Source organism: Pongo abelii, chromosome 10, assembly GCF_028885655.2.
Source record: "Pongo abelii isolate AG06213 chromosome 10, NHGRI_mPonAbe1-v2.0_pri, whole genome shotgun sequence".
NCBI lineage: Eukaryota > Metazoa > Chordata > Mammalia > Primates > Hominidae > Pongo > Pongo abelii.
Genome location: NC_071995.2, coordinates 99,781,138 through 99,802,754, shown reverse-complemented (window position 1 = coordinate 99,802,754; position 21,617 = coordinate 99,781,138). Strand labels below are relative to the sequence as shown.

At 36.1% G+C, this 21,617-nt stretch overlaps 1 protein-coding gene and 1 non-coding gene across 2 annotated transcripts in view; both read left to right on the top strand.

Moving 5' to 3' along the window:
* SLC5A8 (solute carrier family 5 member 8) overlaps positions 1–21,617 on the top strand; it is a 55,084-nt gene that overhangs the window by 9,103 nt on the left and 24,364 nt on the right. The window contains exons 4-10 of the mRNA XM_024257031.3: positions 5,933–6,000; positions 7,316–7,470; positions 10,468–10,608; positions 13,551–13,680; positions 16,846–16,934; positions 18,152–18,264; positions 20,968–21,035. Of these exons, the coding sequence (XP_024112799.2) occupies positions 5,933–6,000; positions 7,316–7,470; positions 10,468–10,608; positions 13,551–13,680; positions 16,846–16,934; positions 18,152–18,264; positions 20,968–21,035 (764 nt within the window). The remainder of the gene's footprint in view (positions 1–5,932; positions 6,001–7,315; positions 7,471–10,467; positions 10,609–13,550; positions 13,681–16,845; positions 16,935–18,151; positions 18,265–20,967; positions 21,036–21,617) is intronic.
* Positions 1,713–1,819, top strand: LOC112135887 (U6 spliceosomal RNA). The gene has a single exon (XR_002917121.1). It is a non-coding gene; the product is annotated as a U6 spliceosomal RNA (small nuclear RNA).

Here is a 21,617-nt window from a genome sequence, read left to right as displayed (position 1 = left end):
AACCAGAGGACTGACTTTAATCTGTGAAGTAATCAAGCATTCTGTTCTTATCAGGCTCAAACCACTCCCTGAGAGTAAATTAGAATGAAAGCGAAGGCGTTTTGATGACTAGAGTGTTAATTGTGTGTTTTACTGTGACCAAAGCTGTAGGTACACACATAGACACAGAACTTAATGTGCAATAGATGCTCAAAAAAGCTTATTTAACTGAATTGAAAATTAACATTCTCTAGGTCTAACCTCTTTTTTTCTTTTTTAAATTTTGGAAAACCTCAAACAAATACTAAGAGAGAATAGAGCCCCTTAATGTGCTTATTCATCACTCTATGCTAATATTTATCAACTCATGGTCCATTTTAATTCACTCCCCCTTACCTCTACTAGATTATTTTGCCGCAAATATGTTATGTCATTTCGTCTGTATTTCAGTATGTCCTTTAGAAATAAAGACTTTAAAAACCATAATCATACCATCAATGTATCTAAAATATTAGTATTAATTGCTTAATTTCATATCAAGTCAGTGTTCACATTTCCCTGATTTTTGTTTTCAGTGTTTGTAAGAATCAGGATCCAAATAAGCTTATGTGATTGCAATCAGTTGATGTCTCTTAAGTTTCCCTTTTCTGCTTTTTAAAATTGAAAATCAGTTTTTCTTTCTTTCTTTTTTTCCTGACCACCTGAGGCCTGTTGAGAAAACTAGTTTTTATTGAGGTATAGTTAACATACAATAAAATGCACAGAGCATAGGGAAGTGTACAGTTGGATGAGCTTTAATAGTTGCCTAATAGCTTGTGTAACTACCACCCAGCTCAAGATATAGACTATTTCCATCATCCACTCTCAGGAATTTTCCTTGCGTGTCTTTCTAACAAATCTCCTATGGGCCCATGAAACCATTTTCTGACTTATGCTACCATAAACTAGTTTTCCCTGTTGTTAGATTTTATATAAGTGGAATCATATAGAGCCTTTTTGTGTCTGGTTTCTTTTGCTCAGCAAAATGTTTTGAGATTCATTCATGCTGCTACATATGTATCAGTATATATATCAGTAGTTCATTCCTTTTTTTTTTTTTTTTCTGGTAGTACTTCATTTTATGCCTCTACCAACTTTTTTTTATCCATTCTCTTGTTATAGACTTGGGTTGTTTCCAGTTTTAGCCTATAGTGAAGTAAGGGTGCCAAGAACATTCTTCTAAAGGTTTTGTGCATTTTGTTTTTCTTTTTCACACCTGTTTTCACTTCCATTGGAAATGAAATACATGGATGTAGTATAAAATTAAAAATATAATTCTATTTGGACCCAGCTGAGGATAGAAATATGTGCAAATTTACGAGAAATTGCCAAACGGTGTTTCCAAGTGGCTATATCGTTTTACATGTCCACTACGCAATATGTGAGAATTCTTGTCGTTCCGTATCCTTGCCAACATTTGATATTATTCTTTTTTATTTCAGTCGTTCTAGTGGGTGTTATCTATTATTTTATTGTTGTTTCAATTTTCACTTTCTATATGACTATTACGGCTTAGCTTATTATTAGACTATTATGGCTTAGCTTATTGTCTGCTGAAATAATAAAGTGAATAAAGACAAATAACCTAATAAAAAGTGAGCCAAAGACTTGAACACTTCACAAAAGCAGGTATTCTTCCAATACATTACATGATATATCTATTCATTTACCTAGGCCTTTAAAAATTTCTCTTAGTGCTCACTTTGGCAGCATGTATACTGAAACTGGAACAATACAGAGAATATTAGCATGGCCCTTGCACAAAAATGATATGCAAATTTGTGAAGCATTCCATATTTTTTGAAAAACGAAGAAAAGGAATAATAAAATAAAATAAAATGTCTCTTAGTAATGTTTTGTAGCTTTGGATGTTGAGGTCTTTCACTATTTCTTAGATTTATTCCTAGATAATTGATATTTTTTATGCTATTGCAAATGTCATTGTTTTATAATATTTTTCAATTATTCGTTGCAAGTATATAAAAATACAACTGACTTTTATATGTTGATATTCCATCCTGAGAACTTGCTGAATTTACTTTTTAATCAAGCAGATTTTTGGTGATCCCTTAGGATTTTCATGTTGTTTATGAATAGTGACAATTTTACTTATTTTCTAATCCTTATAGCTCTTAGTTCTCTTTCCTGTCTTATTGCAGTGTTAATGTGGAAAGTTACATTGACTGAATTTTGAATATTAAACCAATTTTTGCATTCTTGGGATAAACCCTGCTTGCTCATAATGTATTATCCTTTTTATATATTACCGAATTCGATTTGCTAACATTTTGATAAGTGTTTTCAAATGAATTGAAAAGTGTTCCCTCCTCCCTTTTCTGAAATAGTTTATATAAAATTGTGTATTTATTTCTTACATGCTTGGTAGAATTCACCCTGAAGGCATCTGGGCCTACTCTTTGTTTTTGTAGAAAGATTTTGGTTTATGGATTCAGTTTATTTCATAAATACAGAGTTATTCATATTTTAAAAGTCTTGTTGGGTCAGTTTTGGTAAATTGTATTTTTTAGGGAATGCTTCCATTTGGTCTAACTTATCAAATTCATTAGCATAAAGCTGCTTATAATACCCTCTTGTTATGCTTTTAATGTTTATAGTATCTATAGTGACATCCCTTCTAATTATTCCTAATATTGATAAATTTTCTATCTTCTTATCTTGATATATCTTTCCAGTATTCTATTGATGTTTTAAATCTCTTCTAAGAATCAACGTTTTGGCTTGTTGATTTTCTTTGTTTTCTATTTCATTAATTTGTGCTATTTATTGTTTCTTTTCTTCTAATCACTTTGGGTTTTCTAGCTTCTTTAAGGTAGGAGCTTAGGTCATTGATTTTAAATATTTCTTATTTTATAAAGCAAACATTTACAGTTATTAATTTTTTTTGAACCACTGCTTTATCTGCAACCCATATATTTTGATACCTTGTGTTTTTATTTAGTTCTCAAAATATTTTCTAACTTCTCCTGTGATTTCTTTTGCCCATGGGTTATTTAGAAGTGTATTGCTTAATTTTCAATATTTGAGGATTTTCTATCATGTCTTTTTGTTATTTATTCCTAAATTAATACTTCTTTGGTCAGAGAACTAATATGATTTTAATCATTTGAAATTTATGGATTTGTTTTATGGCCCAGGATCAGGTCTATCTTGAACATTCCATATACTCTCAAAAAGAATGTATATTGTGTGCTTGTTGGATGTAATGTTCTATAAGGTCAAAGGTTTAGTTGGCTAGTAGTGTTATCACATCTTTGATATCTTTACCGAATTTTTTTTACTTGTTCTATCAATTGCTGAGAGAAGGATGCTAAAATCTCCAAATATAATTATCAATTTTTCTATTGCTCCTGTTTCTCTGTCAATTTTTACTGAATGTATTGTGAGGCTCTTTTAAAGTCTCTTTTTAAATTTACAGTGTCCCTTCTATTTCTTTTCATTTAAATTGCAACATATTTGCTGAAGAAACTGGGTTATTTGTTCTGTCCAGTTTTCCAGATTCTAGGTTTAACAATTGCATCTGTATGGGGTCATTTAATGTTCACCATTCCTCTGTATTTCTTGTAAACTGGTAGTAGTTTACTAGTAGTAGTTAGATCTAGACTCTTTTTCAGACTCCATTTCAACTTTTTGGAAATCATATTTCATAGGCAGTATCTATAAGTTTATTTCCTTCAGCAGTCCCAGAATGTCATTTGAAAAATTATCAGCAGCTATTGATGATCATTCTAGATTCATTATTTCATTGGGGCTTATAAAATGGAGTATTCTAGTTCTGTGAATTCTTCTTCATTAGTTAGATGGAATACTGCTATAAAGAGAAACTTCCTCTTATCAACTATTTGCTTTCTCTGAAAAATAGTTTGTATGGGAAAGGGAGGATAAATGTCAGATTTTTCCCCTTATGAATTTTAAAAATAATAAATTGGTTTCCTACTATCCCCCAAGGGTGACTGAGATTTTTTAAAAATTCTTATGAACTCATGGATTTAAAGGTTTGCTGTTATTTCATAGCATTATTGTTAGTATTATTATTGATGCTCAAATTGTCCCATTTTTATCCAGCCGGAGCCCCCTTAAATTCCTCCTGATTTTAGCCTTGGCTGCATATTGGACTCACTTGTGGGGCGGCTTTCAAAAATATCAATACCTCGGTCCCCATCACCAGAACTCTGAGTTAATTAGCCTGTTGAGTGGCCCAGTAATCAGGATTTTATAAATTTCCTCTGTTGATTTTAATGTACAGTCACAATTGAGAGCCACGGATGTGATAGTTTTAGAATAGCAACTCTAAGCCATAATGAATGATATAATGGCCTAACACAGTTAAAAATATTATTCTTTGTTGTTCTTTTTTCTTAGGTGTATCTCAGTAGGAATGTATGTTAAATTATTGTGTTAAATATTTTGTGACATATTTCCTCTGTGTGGTAATGTCACAAACTTGTACAGTTAGGTTCCATTTATTTCATTTTGCAATTGATTTTGAGGAGTTTTTTTTTCTAATTTAACTTTATAATTATGTGGAATATATATGTGTTCCAAAGTGAAATCTGTACATCAAAATATGTTTAAAGTAGCCTGACTTGTATCTTCTATCTTCTTTACCCTGTTTTCTCCCTCTCCTAGAAGTAATTTTTTGGCTTTGATTTATCCTTTAATTTTAGTGTATGTACTGCTGAAACAAGCACAATTCTGTTCTTTTAAAAAAATGAAATAAAGTCCCCACTTCTTAGATCAATAGGAGCAAATTATAAAGACTTTTCTCCATCTAGATCCCATTTTGGTAGCACATATCTTAGTAATGACTTCTTCAAGGACTGGTGAAATCGTGTGTTTACATGGACACACAGAGGAGAACAACACACAGTGGGGCCTAGTGGAGGGTGGAAGGTGGGAGGAGGGAGAGGATCAGGAAAAACAACAAATGGGTTAATGGGTACTAGGCTTGATACCTGGGTGATAAAATAATCTGTACAAGGAACCCCCATGACACAAGTTCACCTATGTAACAAGTCTCCACATGTACATCTGAACTTAAAAGTTTTTTAAAAAGCATTACCGGCCGGGCACGGTGGCTCACGCTTGTAATCCCAGCACTTTGGGAGGCTGAGGCAGGTGGATCAGGAAGTCAGGAGATTGAGACCATCCTGTCCAACATGGCGAAACCCGTCTCTACTAAAAATACAAAAAATTAGCTGGGCGTGGTGGTGCAAGCCTGTAGTCCCAGCTACTCAGGAGGCTGAGGCAGGTGAATTGCTTGAACCCAGGAGGTGGAGATTGCGGTGAGCTGAGATCACACCACTGCACTCCAGCCTGGTAACAAAGCAAGACTTCGTCAAAAAAAAAAAAAAAAAAAAAAAAGGAATTACCATTACCTTTATTAAATTTCTGAAATCAGATCTGCAATCTGCAATGTTATAAAGATTACATTTGAATCCTTTCGAGTTGTCTTCATTTGAATCCATACATCATAGCAACTTGATATTGTCATTATATTGTCAGTATGATACATTATCCTCAATTCAGGTATTTGCCACATTACATAAAAATAGAGTATTTATTTGAACCGTGTCTAATCGGGAGAGAGATAAGAAATACCCGTCACAGTATCAAGGAGTTTCTTAGCTTAATTATAATATAAATGCCTTTCCATGTATTGAATTAAGCCAGTGTCAGATCTGTGTGTCTGAGAGTAGAAAATTATCAAATACAATTTTAAACTCCATTTGTTTTCGAGACATTTATGAGATTTGGACCTAGTTTTAGCTTTAGGCAAGTGGGTATAGAGGAAGGTGCCTGAAAAATGATATAGCTTCCTTCTCTGATGATTTTTGAGGCTTATTTTTATTGTGCATATTTCACAATTATATATGCATTCTATTTTTTTCTACAGTCACAGGATTTGATCTGTGGGGCGCGGTAGTGGCAACGGGGGTGGTCTGCACATTCTACTGCACACTGGTACGTCCAGGACATATTTCCCTTTTCACTCTACCCACTTGCTTTGCAAAATTGAAAATTCCAGTTGTTGTATACTGCAATCTGGTTTGTCCATACCTACTCTTCTATTCCCCACCTCCCGCAGTGTAACTTTTTTTGTGTGAGAAATAACCTGTAGCATAATTTGATCCTTTGTAGAAAATGGAGCATAACTGAAATTTTTTCTTTTATCTGATCCATTGCAATGGTTCCTAATCTTGTCTCTTGATTCATGTGTACTGTTGCCAAGTTATTATATTTGTGCTCATACTATTCCTCAGCTTAAAAACCTATCATAGGTCATAGGCACAGTGGCTCCCGCCTGTAATACCAGCAACTTGGGAGGCCGAGGTGAAATGATCACTGGAGCCCAGGAATTTGAGACCAGCCTCAGCAACATAGTGAGACTCTGTCTCTACAAAAAAAAAAAAAAAAAAATTAAAAATTAGGCAGGCATGGTGGCATACATGTGTAGTCCCAGCTACTCGGGAGGCTGAGGTGGGAGGATCGCCTGAGCCCAGGAGTTTGAGGCTGCAGTGAGCTGTGATTGCACCACTGCACTCCAGCTTGGGTGGCAAAGAAAACCCTGTCTCAAAACAAAAACAAATGTGTGATAACTTCCCCTTGCTTATAGGTAGGGGTGACAAAATATGCAAAATCAGTATGGCATGGCACTGATATTATTACGTGTGCTGGTCCTCAGCAGTGACAAAATCTTATGGAATCCTTGATACTCTATGTCTTAACCCTTTAGGTGCTGGATCTTGTAGAAGATGGGGCCCTCAGCCAGGTGCTGGTTCTGCTTAGGTCATAGAGAAACTTGGGAAATTTCTTGTGGTGGCTAGTACAGATCATTTATAGTATATAACAGTGGATATGACCATCTGAGTGCAAACCAATTAAATATCAGCTCTGCCTGTAGGATAAAATTCATATTATTTACTAGTAATTTGACTCGGATTTTTCTTCCCAACAATCTCCCGACACCACTCCACTTCATTCTGTGGAATGTGTCTGGTCACATTCAGCATTCCATGTAGTTTCACTTCTTTATGCTTTTGCCCATGCTGTTTCTCTGCTGGGCGGAACCTCCATCTTTGCCTCTGCTTATGTTTGAAGGCTTGATTTAAATATATCCTTCTGTGTGAAGATTCTCCCAACCTGACTGTTTCCCTTGAGTGCACTTCTTGGCCAACATTCATGTTTTTATCATTTTTGTCCAGCATAGTGTATAAGTGTGTAGATGCTTAATAATGTCTAATAGAAGCGTTAATCCTAATATACTTTCCCCTCAAAGGGTGGTCTTAAAGCAGTTATCTGGACAGATGTTTTTCAAGTTGGGATCATGGTGGCTGGATTTGCATCCGTGATTATACAGGCTGTGGTGATGCAAGGTGGAATCAGCACTATTTTAAATGATGCCTATGATGGTGGAAGATTAAATTTCTGGAAGTAAGTGTCTACTACTTGGGTAACTGAACACATCTTTTGTATTCTATAAAAATAATCTCTTTATTGAAATAGTATTTACATTAAAAAACAAACCAACAAATTGCTAAGGATGTGGTGGAGCAAATTGAAGCAGAGAAGTAAATATGTAAGGAGCCTCCCTCTGTTCTTTAAGGGATTAAACCAGTCAGATGGTACTTAGCCACATAGTGCTTAGAGCAATGTTTCCTCCTGAGAAGGGATTTAAAGCAAAAAAAGTGTTTTATTCCGGGTATTAAAGTCCAGAATAGCTTGAAAAGTGGGACAGGGTGATAAGGAAAGAGACAGTGGAAAGTTAAGAAAAGGCAGCTTCTGGCCAGACACAGTGGCTCACACCTGTAATCCCAGCACTTTGGGAGGCCAAGGCGAGTGGATCACCTGAGGCCAGGAGTTTGAGAACAGCCTGGCCAACATGGCGAAACCCCATCTCTACTAAAAATACAAAAAATTAGCCAGGTGTGGTGGCGGGCACCTGTAATCCCAGTTGCTTGGGAAGCTGAGGCAGGATAATTGCTTGAACCCAGGAGGCAGAGGTTGCAGTGAGCCGAGATCACGCCACTGCACTTCAACCTGTGCAACAGAGTGAGACTCTGTCTCAAAAAAAAAAAAGGGAAAAGGTAGCCTCTTAAGAGACAAACACTAGCATATTGGATTAGCACCTGCCATAAAAAAAAAAAAAGAGACAGAGACAGACACTGAAAGACAGTGATTTCATTTTGACAATTCTTTGTTTTAGGCAACTTCGAGTTTCTCTTTTGATATTGCCCTGGCAATCTATAGTATATTAACATATTAGCTTATGATTATGTATTGTAATTCTATGTATGTGTATGTATTATATAATGAACATTATCTAATATTATTTCTAGAGAATTGACTAGGAAAGTTACAGTCTATGCTTCAAATGACAGTACAGCACATGACGTAACATGTTTTAAACAGCTATTCAGTTTTCATAAAGAAAGAACAATGAAGAGACTAGATATTTCATCCCAAGTATATCACACATTTCAAAAGAATATTGAAAACACCTTCCATTTTGGATCAATAGTGTTGTCCTTTTGCAATATGGAAAGGGACCCATGTTGTCTTGAACTAGCCTATCTTCTCTTTGAGATCGCAGCCCCACTTTGAAATAGGCAGTTTGAAGAAAAAAAACCCATTTTGCACTTGGTGGCTCTTTACTGGTCTTCTGAAAATAAGCACCAAAGTTTGAGAAAAAGCTTTTTCAGAAATTGGACAGGGTCAATGTGTTAATTTGCAGGAATAAATTTTAGTGAATCCACTTCAACTATTTTCAATATGTCTTTCCTTCTTTTAGCTCAAGATTCAGATTCTAAGGAAAAGAGCCTCTAGTTGCCTAGCTTGGACCATGCATGGTTCCACTCCTTGGCCAGGGCAGAACAAGATATTTTGACTGATCGTCAATTGAGACTATTTAATGGAGAAATGGTAGTTTCCCCAAGGCAAACCTGGGTTGCTTTTACCAGAACAGGGAGACGGGAAGTCCAGGAAGTGGAAAAAACCAATGACTACTCTTGATTGCTCTCAAATCTCTTCCTGGTAGGCCAGGCTGAGGAGAGACGGTATGGAACCAATCATTTTTCTGCAAGATAGCTGTCACTTTATATAAAGGATACATATATTGGAGCACCGAAGTGATAGCTTATATACATTAGTAAGAGATTTTTTTAAAAAGATTAGACATTTTTATGACCTTAGCTTTGAAAGTCATTAAGTAACAATAAAAAGCCTTATTTGTGTTTCATACTTTTCAAGAGTATCCCTTGTTATTCTGATATGTTTTGAGAATATGGTAGACAAAATATTGCTCAAGTTAAGATAAATGAAGAGAAGAAGGATATTGTATTGGTATTTTCTGTGTTGTCTGCCATTGGCCTATGTATTCTGTATGGCCTAAACCACTAAACTGAGTGTTTTAAATCTTGTCATATCTCCCTCAGATAGCTTACTGACTCCTTTTGGCTCTTCAGTTAGCTAATATAGTAGCTTCTCTCTCTTGGGGAGAAAGGGTCAACACTCTTGAAACTCTTACTCTTCATGTTAGACATGAAATAGAGGCTCTCACGTTTCTATAAGAATGCCAGAATACGCATACAATTAGAGCACTTCACTCAACTGATCTCAAATATAAGATTTGAAATGAATTTGCAAAATTTCATAATTTTAAGGAAGTCTCCATGAAAACTAACTTTGCAGAAAGTTTTCTAGCTCATATTGTGTATCAGAGTTGAACAAAATCATTCCTTCCAATAAAAAAGATTAAAAGATCTTTCAAACATGGAAGTTGAGCTTTCTCTGTGACAATGTTTTGGACTTATGTACATGATGTCATAAAGTGGCTTTAAACTATTAGTAGTTAGCTTGTACACACAGCATTTTAATAAAGCATGATTACAATGACATGCAGTTTTTAGAAAATGCAAAACTTTAAACTGCATTAATTGACTGATTTGTTGAACATGAATATAGATTAGAACTATGATTACATGTGTTGGGAGAGGAATTCTATACACAAAATGTGTTAATTTCGTGTTCATTTTAGTGCCATCTCTACTGCTGTGGTGCACTTAGGAATGTTTTTCTCTTTCTCTTTCTCTATGTTTCATGCTCTTCTCTGATTATATCATGTCAGATTTGTTTAAACGACAGTTTCCTTAGATCACAGGAGAACAATTTATATAAATGCTCAGAATGATTGCAACATTCATTTCCCCCAGTCTCTTCTAGTATTTCCAGATCTCTGAAAATAATATTTTTTATTTCATTGAACTTAAGTTGGAAATATTTCTACCCTTTAAATTAATTAATAAATTTGTACATATTTATGTATGTGCTGTGTATATAAATATACATTGCTTGCTTCCAAATATAGTCTAAGAGAATTTTTTTTAGTCTCTGCTAATAGTTCAGATTTGTTTTCTGTTTCTTGTCATTTAGTTTTAATCCTAACCCTTTGCAAAGACACACCTTCTGGACAATTATTATAGGAGGGACCTTCACATGGACCAGCATCTACGGTGTCAACCAATCCCAGGTGCAGAGATATATTTCTTGTAAAAGCAGATTCCAGGCAAAATTGTAAGTCATACACCATGGTATATGAATCATTAATAACCATCAGTTTTCTTTATGGAAACTCTTCCATAAGTCACGTTTAGCTCCTGTATGTCTTTTGTGTCATGAAATTCCAAGAGATAAATGATATATTTGGTTACAAAAGGACCAAGAACAAATTGGTACTGTATGTTTTAAATCAGCTATTTGAAAATATTTATAGGAATTATTAATGAAAACAAATCAGCATTTGTTTGCATGTGCATCTGTTTGCATAAGAACCTATGGGGGATAAATATATATGGCCTTTGTCTGAAGAAAGTTAACCTCAAATTAGGAAAATACATGCAAGTATGTGAAAAAATAAAATAATACTGGAGATATATAACAGTTTCATGAAACAATATAACAATAGAGAAAATGTTCCAAAGTATATATAGTGCTTTATATTTCATTTTCAGACACAGTCATGGATTTATAACCCTGCTCTAATATTTGCTACTTGAGTGATCCCGGGCACATTCTGCAGTCTCTTTGAGCTGCAGTTTCTAAACTTGTAAAAGGAGCATAAGAAATACTATACACCTCATGGGAGGTGTCATAAAATACCGTGTTTGGCATACGCATGGTAAAGGCCTAGTAAATGTGAGTTCCTTTTTCCACTTCAACTGATGTGATGTGAAGGTGGAGGATGGATGAGAGTGTAGAATGAATATGAAGAATGATCATAATTTGGGCAGGTGGAGAAGAGTAGGAAGGCATTCTAGGTAGGTGGAGTGATTTGGATGAACGCACAGAGGTAGGAAGGACAGCATGATCCAGAACTCTCAAGCCCATCTTGGCTTGAGAAAAGAGTGTGGAATGGTGGCTGTTTCCTTCTCTGGAGGCCTCACATCACTGCAGTGCTCACCACTCCCTGTGCTGATAAGTAGGCTGACTCTGCTCACATGCTTTTAGGGGCTTTAAAGCTCTAAGGAGATTGCATAAGAGTCCAAGGTGAATAGGGTGAGGGAAAGAGGGACAATTCTATTTCTATTTAAAGGAGAAAATGAAAATACTGTGATGTCATATGTCAGAACTCAATATATTGAGAGTAAATTGGTTTAGAGATTACCTAAATCTTTGAAGAACTCACAGTGAAAAATCTATATGAATACGGATATAATAACTGGATATGGGATCCCCCCAAAATGAACTTAGGAATTCTGGTATTTTACGGAATATTGGAGGAATGTAATTTATAGATAGAGTAGTCTATTGTACTTTTAAATCTATACTAGAGCTGATACCTGTCCCAGAGTAATTGTGGACAAGCTCTTCTTCTCTTCCCTTGGGAACATGAAACCCAAAAAGCCTGACTTGATAACTTAAATAACAGCATTAGAGCTTTCTTGATAAAAATCAATTCCCATAAGCATAGTGGATCTCCTGCATGAAGTAGACTCTCGAAACCCAGGGGACTCATTTTCGTCTGCCTTCTCACACTTACGCTATAGTAAGAATGAATCCCTGCTAAAAAACCAAGACCTACTGATATTGATTGACAAAAGACAGTATGAGATGTTGATAAATGATCAATCTGAACAGCATCAAAGTGAAATAAAACAATATATTAAACTCATATATAAGAGAGAGGAGGTGTTTGGGCAAGAGAGTATCTGGGCATAATTTTCTGGTGGTTTGGAGATGAGCTAGCAATAGCAAAACATACTGCAATGTTAGTCAATTAAAGGGAGAAGGATAAATCTGATAAACACCTTTAGTTCTTCTGAAAGCAGACTCTGAGGTTGAGGTTAGCATGGAAGAGTTATCAGAGAATCGCTATATGTAGAAGGTAAGAAAAGGAAACAGGATTGATGAGACGGAGATGCTGGACTGTAAGTAGGCAGTCTGAACAGAGGCCTCAAAGGGAGCTCTAGAGCTAGGGTGGCTCTTCAGACTAGTCCCATGTTAGGGTGAGGGGACTGGGCCTTTAAACCTCTGAATCCATTTGTCATTGGATGCAGACTCCCCAGGGGGGTTGGGAAGAAGGAGGCATGGCTTCAGGGATGGTACCTCTTTTCCACCTAGGGCAGCTCATCACTGTCCACTACAGCACCAGTGGAAAAAATATGTAGCCATCTTAGCAAGAGAAATGTTTACTATTCAACTGATTATTAAGACATAGGATTCAATAACATTAACACTAATACCAATAACTAGTATTTAACAGGGGTTTATTATGTGTAAGTACCATGCTATATGATATATACTGTTTCATTTAGTTTTATAACTTTGTGACATAGGCATTGCTATCCTACGCTTCAGTGAAGAAACTGAAGATCATAGAGGTTGAATTACTTGCCCAGGGTCACTTATGGTACAGCCAGGATTTATGCTCAGGACTGGCTCCAGTGCTGTGTGTAAACTTTTATTCTCTACTGGAGCACACACAGTATATTACAGTGCTGAACATTGTTTGAGTAGATACCTGTCCAAGGAATATAGATTTGCATTCCTACTTAATGTGTGGTCTTATAAACAACATTTAAACAAGTTTCATGAGTTACTGTGTAAATGTTAACAATGTTTAGCAGTTTACAATTGCATTACTTTTAAAAGGAAAATGAGTAATAGTTAATGCTCGATTGACTATTAAAATCTTTATTTCATGACAAGAAGACCTGAAGTAGTATAACTAGGTACCTTTATAAGCTAACAATGCCCCTGGAGCTCTGACCATGAGCATACACTCTTCCATGGGGAAATCCCATCCATTCAAATATTTCCAAATACACTGTCAATTGATTGGTATCATAAGCAGAATATTAGGCTAGAATAAAATAAGTAGTGTTTTCGATAATCAAGAGATAATGTACATTTATTGAGTCTAATCATGAGGATCTCTTTTGTTCATGTAACAGGTTTCCTAATCTTTGGGACAGAAATTACAGTTGTCTTTTGCTGGTTTGTTTTCACTCCTTTAGGTCTCTCTACATCAATCTTGTGGGACTCTGGGCAATCCTCACGTGCTCAGTGTTTTGTGGGCTCGCCCTGTATTCCAGGTACCGTGACTGTGATCCTTGGACAGCCAAGAAAGTGTCTGCACCAGACCAGGTTGAGTACCATGTCTTTCTTACAGGTGGATTAATAATATTCAAAAAGATTATTAGTTGAGAGGAAAGAGCATTCATATTCTTGTAGAGAAACGGAAAGTGAACATGCCATCATCATCTTACATTTCTATAAAACTTTGTTAAGAATTTATTTTAGCAGATACAGCAAGAATGAAGAGTACTGCATCTAAAATTAAAATATGGAAATACCAGGAAAAAATCAAGTAGAGTGTTAAATAGAAATAGCTCAAGGCTGGGAGTAGGAATGTGAACACAGTTTTTTGTTGTTGTCGTTGTTGTTTGTTTGTTTGTTTTTTAAACTACACAAACCATTGTACTATAGAACATTTTGTGGATGTTTGTTAGAGCATTCATTTATAAACAATTTATCTTCCAATTTTTAAATGATGGATAGATGGAGCTAATAAGCAAATATTTACTGAGTACCAACTATGTGGTGAGATTCTGTGCCAAGAGCTTAACATGCTTCATTTAATTCTCACAACCCTGCAATCCTGATTTTACAGGTGAGGAAATGCTTCTCAGAGAGGTTATATAACTTACCCAAAGTCACATGGCTAATAAGTAAGAATAACTATGAGCAGTTATCAAATACCCACCATGGGCCAGGCACTACCATAATGCTTCATATAAATTTCAACTTTTAATCTTCACAGTCACCCTCTGATGTAGGTTCTGTGATTATCTGCCTTTCAAAGATGAGAGAACTCAGGCCTAGAGAAGTTAAGTGAATAACTAGCTAGTAACCTGGAGCCAAGATTTAAAACCAAGCAAGCTGCCACCAGAGTCCTAACTTTGAACCTCTGTGCCATTTATTGTCTTTCAAAAAGGGGAACTAGAATTCAAACCCAGGATTGCCCAACCCTAAAGCCTGAGTTCTTGCCAAAATTATTTTCTAAGACTTGCTTGCGGAACAAGATCCTAGGGGATTCATTAGAATGAAAATAGATTGAATTCCTGTTAATGCAAATGCATCTCATGCTCCCAGAAAAATACAACTTGGTGGGGCTAGAAAATAAAAACACCCTGGAGCTGTTTCTCAATCCTGTCTTAACTTATGCCCTCCTTTTGATAAACACACCCTCCCTGTTCTCTCTGAGAAGGTAAGAATCACGTTTACTATGAAGATGGAGGCACTCTTCTGTTACATTCCCTCTAATAAAGAATATTTTGTGACTGTTATCAATCTGTATTGTCTGTAGTTTGTATCATGAAGACAATAAGGACTTTTAAAAAAAGTTTTTAGTATACTTTGCCTCTACCCTGGGCAAAAAAAAAAAAAAAATCCCTACGACTTCCTACCTTTGAGACATCTTGTAGAATACATTCAGGGTGTCTTGCCTGCACACGCTTAGAGAGTCCGTGAAGGTTTCTCCCCAACTGATATTTCCAGGACTGTGTTAGTTAACAAGTTAATTCAATTAACATTTCACTGGGGATACCATGCAAATAAGACAGTGGAAGATGGTGTCAAAACCTTATCCTCACCCAGTTGCGGTGACTCACACCTGTAATCTTAGCACTTTGGAAGGCTGAGGCAGGCGAATCACTTGAGGTCAGGAGTTCGAGACCAGCCTGGCCAACATGGTAAAATCCGTCTCTATTAAAAATACAAAAATTAGCCAGGTGTGGTGGTGGGCTCCCGTAATCCCAGCTACACAGGAGGCTGAGGCAGGAGAATTGCTTGAACCTGGGAGGTGGAGATTGCAGTGAGCCAAGATCGAGCCACTGCACTCCAACCTGGGTGAGAGAGGGAGACTGCCTTAAAACAAACAAACAAAAAATGAAAAAAAAAAAACCCTTATCCTCAAGAGAGCAAGGATATGTTTCTCTACGCTCTGCTGGCATTTGCCCAGAGGAAGCAGGCCAGTTTCTAGATATAGTTTTACTATTTTCCTCTCCATCAATCCTATTTCATTGGTTCTACCTATACTCGAGGGGGCCACTCAGATACGAAATAATTACACCACAGATTTTTGAGATAGTTGAAGATAGGATAGAGGATTTTGGACCTTTTTATATCACTATAGATGGAATCTACTTTTGCTATTTGTGGGACATTGTTTAAAGTTAAACCTTTATGATATCTTGGAAAACTGGGTCTTGATCTCATATAGGGATAAATGCTATTCCGTTTTTCTGAGAATAAAGAGTGAATAAGCTTTGGAAAAGTTGAGAACGCAGTCCTAAAAGAACTGAAACAATCCTACCGTTGAAACATTTCCTTTCAACCGTGGAGGAAGTTCTTCCATATCCCATGAGCAAGCACACTATTGTTAAATGAAATTGAAGAGGCTATGGAAGGTGATAAAATAGGACATGTCATCTACTCTGTACTGTGGGAGAAGTAATCAATAAGGGTTTAATGCAAATGAGAGGACACTCTTCGAGAAAATTGTCCACTTAGGACTCTTGATTCGGAAACTGATTTTGTAGAAAAACTGCCATGCAACAGAGTCCTGAAGTCACACACTTGATTATCCTAATTTGATATTTATTTTTTAAAATATAAGTTATCAAAAAGCAAGTTAGTATCAGGAAGTTTTTAAAAGAAGCAAGTTTAAGGGATTTCCTGAAGTCGTTCTCCACCCATCATTATGTCTCGTACCTGACGCACCTAAAATTACATCTTCTGTCCTGGGCACTGACTGAAGTTCACAAAATGGCCTTGAGTCCTCAAGTAAAGTTAAGTGGATGCTGCTTACCTAAGCACAGAAGTGTGTCAAATATTTCCTTAAAGGCAACCTATTATTCTCAAGAATAACAACTACTTTGTTTTGAGCATTTATTATATTCCATATACTATACTATGAGTTTTACATAAATTATCTAAATTAACTTTTACAGCAACTCTATGACGTTAGTATTATTACGACTATTTTATACATGAGGAAACTGAGGCTCAGAACTTCAGTTACAAAAGCTGTATCTGTGTGAATCCAAATCCTCTTTACTTAACTACTGTGCTATTCGTTTCTCTAAGTGTTAGTAGTTAAACAGTTTAATTTTAGGTATTTGAAAATTTCAGTTGTGTGGAATAACTCCTTTCAGTTCCTGAAGGAGACAAGATCAATGATAAACTAGGCATTCATTAATTTTATTCAGTAGCGAAAAGTACTTGGAAATAAATTTTGGAATTTTTCAGCTCATGCCTTATTTGGTACTGGACATTCTGCAAGATTATCCAGGACTTCCTGGACTTTTTGTGGCCTGTGCTTACAGTGGGACATTAAGGTATGGACTATGACTCTAATAACACATGATTTTCCTGTCGGGATATTTCTTTTATTATTAGATACTTTAGCAGGATAATGTGGAGCTCTGGGCACGGACACAGATGGCCCAAAGTAGGCAATCTGCTGCATGTGTCCTCTCTGTGGTCTGACTTGTCTCTATGGACTAGCGTCCTGTTGTCATCAGCTCCACTTTTAACTAGGTCCCTGCTCTCTCATACACCATCATACATCCTATGATGTGATAACCTATGGTCACAATAATGATGATCGGTTGATGGTAGCTTTCACTGGTGATCAAAAATGGGTGCCACAGTCTTGATTGAAAACACACATGGGGCTAAAGCATGGTCAACTGGAAAATTAGAATGAAATCTTCCATTTACGTGTTGAATAATATATACTGCCCAAAGAATCTTACCTTTTGTGATCTATCATTGCCCTTTCTTCTTGTGTTTGTTCCAGAGAGTTGTTATTGTCAACATGTACAGTGTATGTTAGTGGGGATTCAGGAAATTAATATTGTTGATATTTACAGCATATGGTAGGGAGGACTTATGACAGTCCTTTCTATGCACAAATAAAAATATGTTTTAAAGTTATGATGTATAGGAATATGGAGTAATCTATGTAGACTCTTTTAGACACTGAGGATTAACTGCAAGTGGAAGCAACACTAACATATCCTTTCTCTTTTACTGTCAAACCTGTAGATATTGCCTGAATATCATTTTTGGATGATAGCAGTTTCCAGAAAGACAGTGCTGTGATTATTAAAAATAGCATAGTACAGCCAGGTGTAGTGGCTCACACCTGTAATCCCAGCACTCTGGGAGGCCGAGGCGGGTGGATCACGAGGTGAGGAGATCGAGACCATCCTGGCTAACATGGTGAAAACCCGTCTCTACTAAAAATACAAAAAATAGCCAGGCATGGTGGCGGGCACCTGTAGTCCAAGCTACTATGGAGGCTGAGGCAGGAGAATGGCGTGAACCCGGGAGGCGGAGCTTGCAGTGAGCCGAGATCGCACCACTGCACTCCAGCCTGGGCAACAGAGTGAGACTCCGTCTCAAAAAAAAAAAAAAAAAAAAAAAAAAGCATAGTAGAAATCGGGTTATATTTTAGAAGTGACAATTTGTTTCCCCCTTTCTCATTCCCACTTAAAGTATTATCAAAGGTAAAATATTATAAATCAAAAGTTTTATTTTCCCTTAACAGCACAGTGTCCTCCAGTATTAATGCCTTAGCAGCAGTAACTGTGGAAGATCTAATCAAACCTTATTTCAGATCGCTCTCAGAAAGGTCTCTGTCTTGGATTTCCCAAGGAATGAGTAAGTTTCTGTTTTCACAATTCCATTTTAGCTCAGAGAGATGATTTTTTGAGACACAAAAAATTCTTTTCCACTGAAGCTACAGAGGAAGAACCTCTGAGTATGAATGAATATCCACATATGTATGCCTATGACAATGCAGATTTTTAAAAAATGTTTGTATCAATGTTTAATGTTACCATATCTGTAATCAAGGTTTGGGAGACACTTCAAACAATTAATTGTCAGTGAACCACAAAGGACAATTTCCAGGGGACCGATTTAGCTGTCCTTTTTTCCTGTGCCTTCGTCCTATTCTAAATTTGTGTTAAAATTCTTAGCCACACACACAAAAAAATTCAACTATTTTCCTTTTCAACTGTAGTCCACAGTTCTGAGAAATATCCCTAGTTTGTAACCAAGAGCCACACTTTTTCTGTTACCTAAGAAGGCACTGTCAGTTTCAGTTACGTAGTCTTCCCATAAACACTTCCCAAATGTTTACAGAGGATTAGATTAAATTAGATTAATAGATTAGGTGAATTGAAGATAAAGAAGCAGAGTGTTATGAATTTTGACTCGTCTTAGTTGTCTTCTGTCTGCTTATGTACACTGTCCTGGAGATGAACTATAAATTTGTGCAAGAAATTCTCAACTTCTGTTCTGTTCAATTGTAGAGCCTCATTAGGGGTTAAATACCAGCTTGAATAGAGTGGTTTAAGCATCTTCCATTCCCAGATATCTCAAATGTAATATCCAACTCAAAGAAATCTTGCCAATGTACTGCATTCTTCATTTTGACACCTTGAAATGAATGACTAACAAATTCCTTTTCGAGAAAGAATCTTTAACCTCAACACAATAACATTAATAGACTGTCAGAGAAATAGTAAATTATACTCTATTAGGAGCCATAATTCTATGTAAAATTGCCACTACTGTAGCCTGGAATGAGTCCTTAATTTATATCCTTCAGTCTTCCCTAAATTTAAATAGCAATGCATCATTTTATTATGTACTCAATTTTAATCCTGGAACATAATTTCAGAATGATGCAATGCTTCCTAAAGGGTTTTTAGACTGGTTCATTGTGGGATTATTGAAGCTGTGTGGTTTAGTAGAATGAATAGATGAATAGATGCTTTTGAAGCCAGACAAACCCAATCTTCCTTTGTTAATTTACTAGCTGTTAACCTTGAGAAAATCCAGTTACCCATACAAGCCTCTATTTCTCTATATGCAAAATGGGCACACAAATACTTTGCAGAATTGGGTTTTGAGATAATGCCTATAAAACAGGAGGCACTGGCTGGTGCTCATGGAATGATGTTGATGAATGACAAATCAACTCTGCTAATATAGATGAGATTTTCATTCATTTTAAAGGGTACTATGAAATCACAATCTTGAAGTACATGCAGTAAGGACATAGAGAAGAATGTGGCAGATGATTTGAATGTGTTTCCAATAACTCTGAATTCCCAGAATTATAATGGTGACTATTCATAACCTATCAAATGGAGAATCAAACCAAATATATTGAAAATATTATTTACATTAAAATTGAGAGGCATAAAAATCATAGCAATGAGAACTCTTCAAAAAATTAATTTAAAATTTTTCATTCAGATGCATTATTTACTCAATACATTTAACAAAGGTATGAGTGCTAAAATAAGATAGAAATAACATAAGGAATATATAAATTTTATGATGGACAAATTTCCCATTCATTTTTTTTCTGTATATTGAGTTTTGCATTTGGGAAATTATATCAACTGATTTCAGGTGACTTTTGCTGAATGGAAGTATTAAAACAAATGTTTTTTTTTTGCATGATATTTCCTATAATTTAAAAGGTAATACATGCACCTGGAGAAAATTTGGAAAATACTGAAAGTCAATAGAAAAAAATATCCCACAATCTGACCACCAGTGGTGGCTTGAAAACTTTTATAAAGAAGTTTGGGCTGAGCGTGGTGGCTCACACCTGTAATCCTAGCACTTTGGGAGGCCAAGGTGGGAGGATCACTTGAGCCCAGGGGTTTGAGGCCAGCCTGGGCAACATAGCGACACCCCATCTCTATGAAAAAAAATTTTTTTAAAGAAGTTTGGGGAAAACAACTTAGCATTAGGGCAGATGTGCTACTTATCCAGAAGTTGCCTTTCTTTGCTAGTTTAATAGGAAGGGCTTGAGGATACTGATGGAGATTACGAGGGGGCTAAAAGTCCTCCAACACCCCATAGTGTCCATTGCCACTTCCCAAGGGAAATGAATGCTTAAAGTCAGAAGAGTCTAATTTCTGTTTATTATTCCCTCTTTCACCTCGTACAGAGCAGAGCTGAATAGTATTCTATTTTTGGCAAGCTGAAAACAGACACCTGAGCCTTTCTTTATATACAAATGTTTATGGAGGATTAGATTAATAACACAATATAGTTCTTAGTTTTAAATCCCTATAGCTAATTCCAGGAATTCTTTACTTATATAACCTACTGTTGTAACTAATCCTGGGACACAATGTAAGGGCTTTGTCCTCTTGCAACACTGCTGATCCTAGAGGAAAATAGCCATTTCCTTTATTCACTGGCTCTGATGTGTGTGGCCATTCTTCACCACAGTCATATTATCCACTTTGAATCAAAGGTGTGGTGGATTATTCTATTGAGAATTCTAATTCTCTGGGTGTGGATTTTACACTGGCTTTTGTGTTGTCCATTTAGGTGTGGTGTATGGAGCCCTGTGTATTGGAATGGCTGCACTGGCGTCACTTATGGGAGCTTTGTTGCAGGTGAGAGCTGGCCCCTGGAGGTTTAAGTCATAAATCACTAAATCTTTTTTCAATGTTGATGTGACCATCCTTCCAGACTTCTCTCAATATATATCAAGTGGCAGGGATGACTACACTTTTTAGTGTTTTTTTTTAAATTAAACTTCGTGTTTTGAGATAATTGTGGATTTACATGCAATTGTGAGATATAATACAGAGAGATCTCATATACTCTTTACTCAGTTTCCCTTAGTGGTAACATCTTGCAGTGGTAACATCTTGATAGTACAGTATCAAACTCATATATTGACATTGATATAGCCAATATACAATTGATATTGATAGTACAATATCAAACTCATATATTGACATTGATATAGCCAAGATACAAAACATTTCTATCACTACAAGAATCCTTGCTGTTGCCCATTTGTAGCCACACCCACTTCCCTTCTGCCACCACTCCCTCCTTAATCCCTGGCAACAACTAATCTGTTTTCCATTTCTATAATTTTACCAGGTCAACAATGCTACATACATGGAATTACATAGAATGTAACCTTTTTCACTTGGCATAATTCCCTGGAGATTCATCCAGGTTGT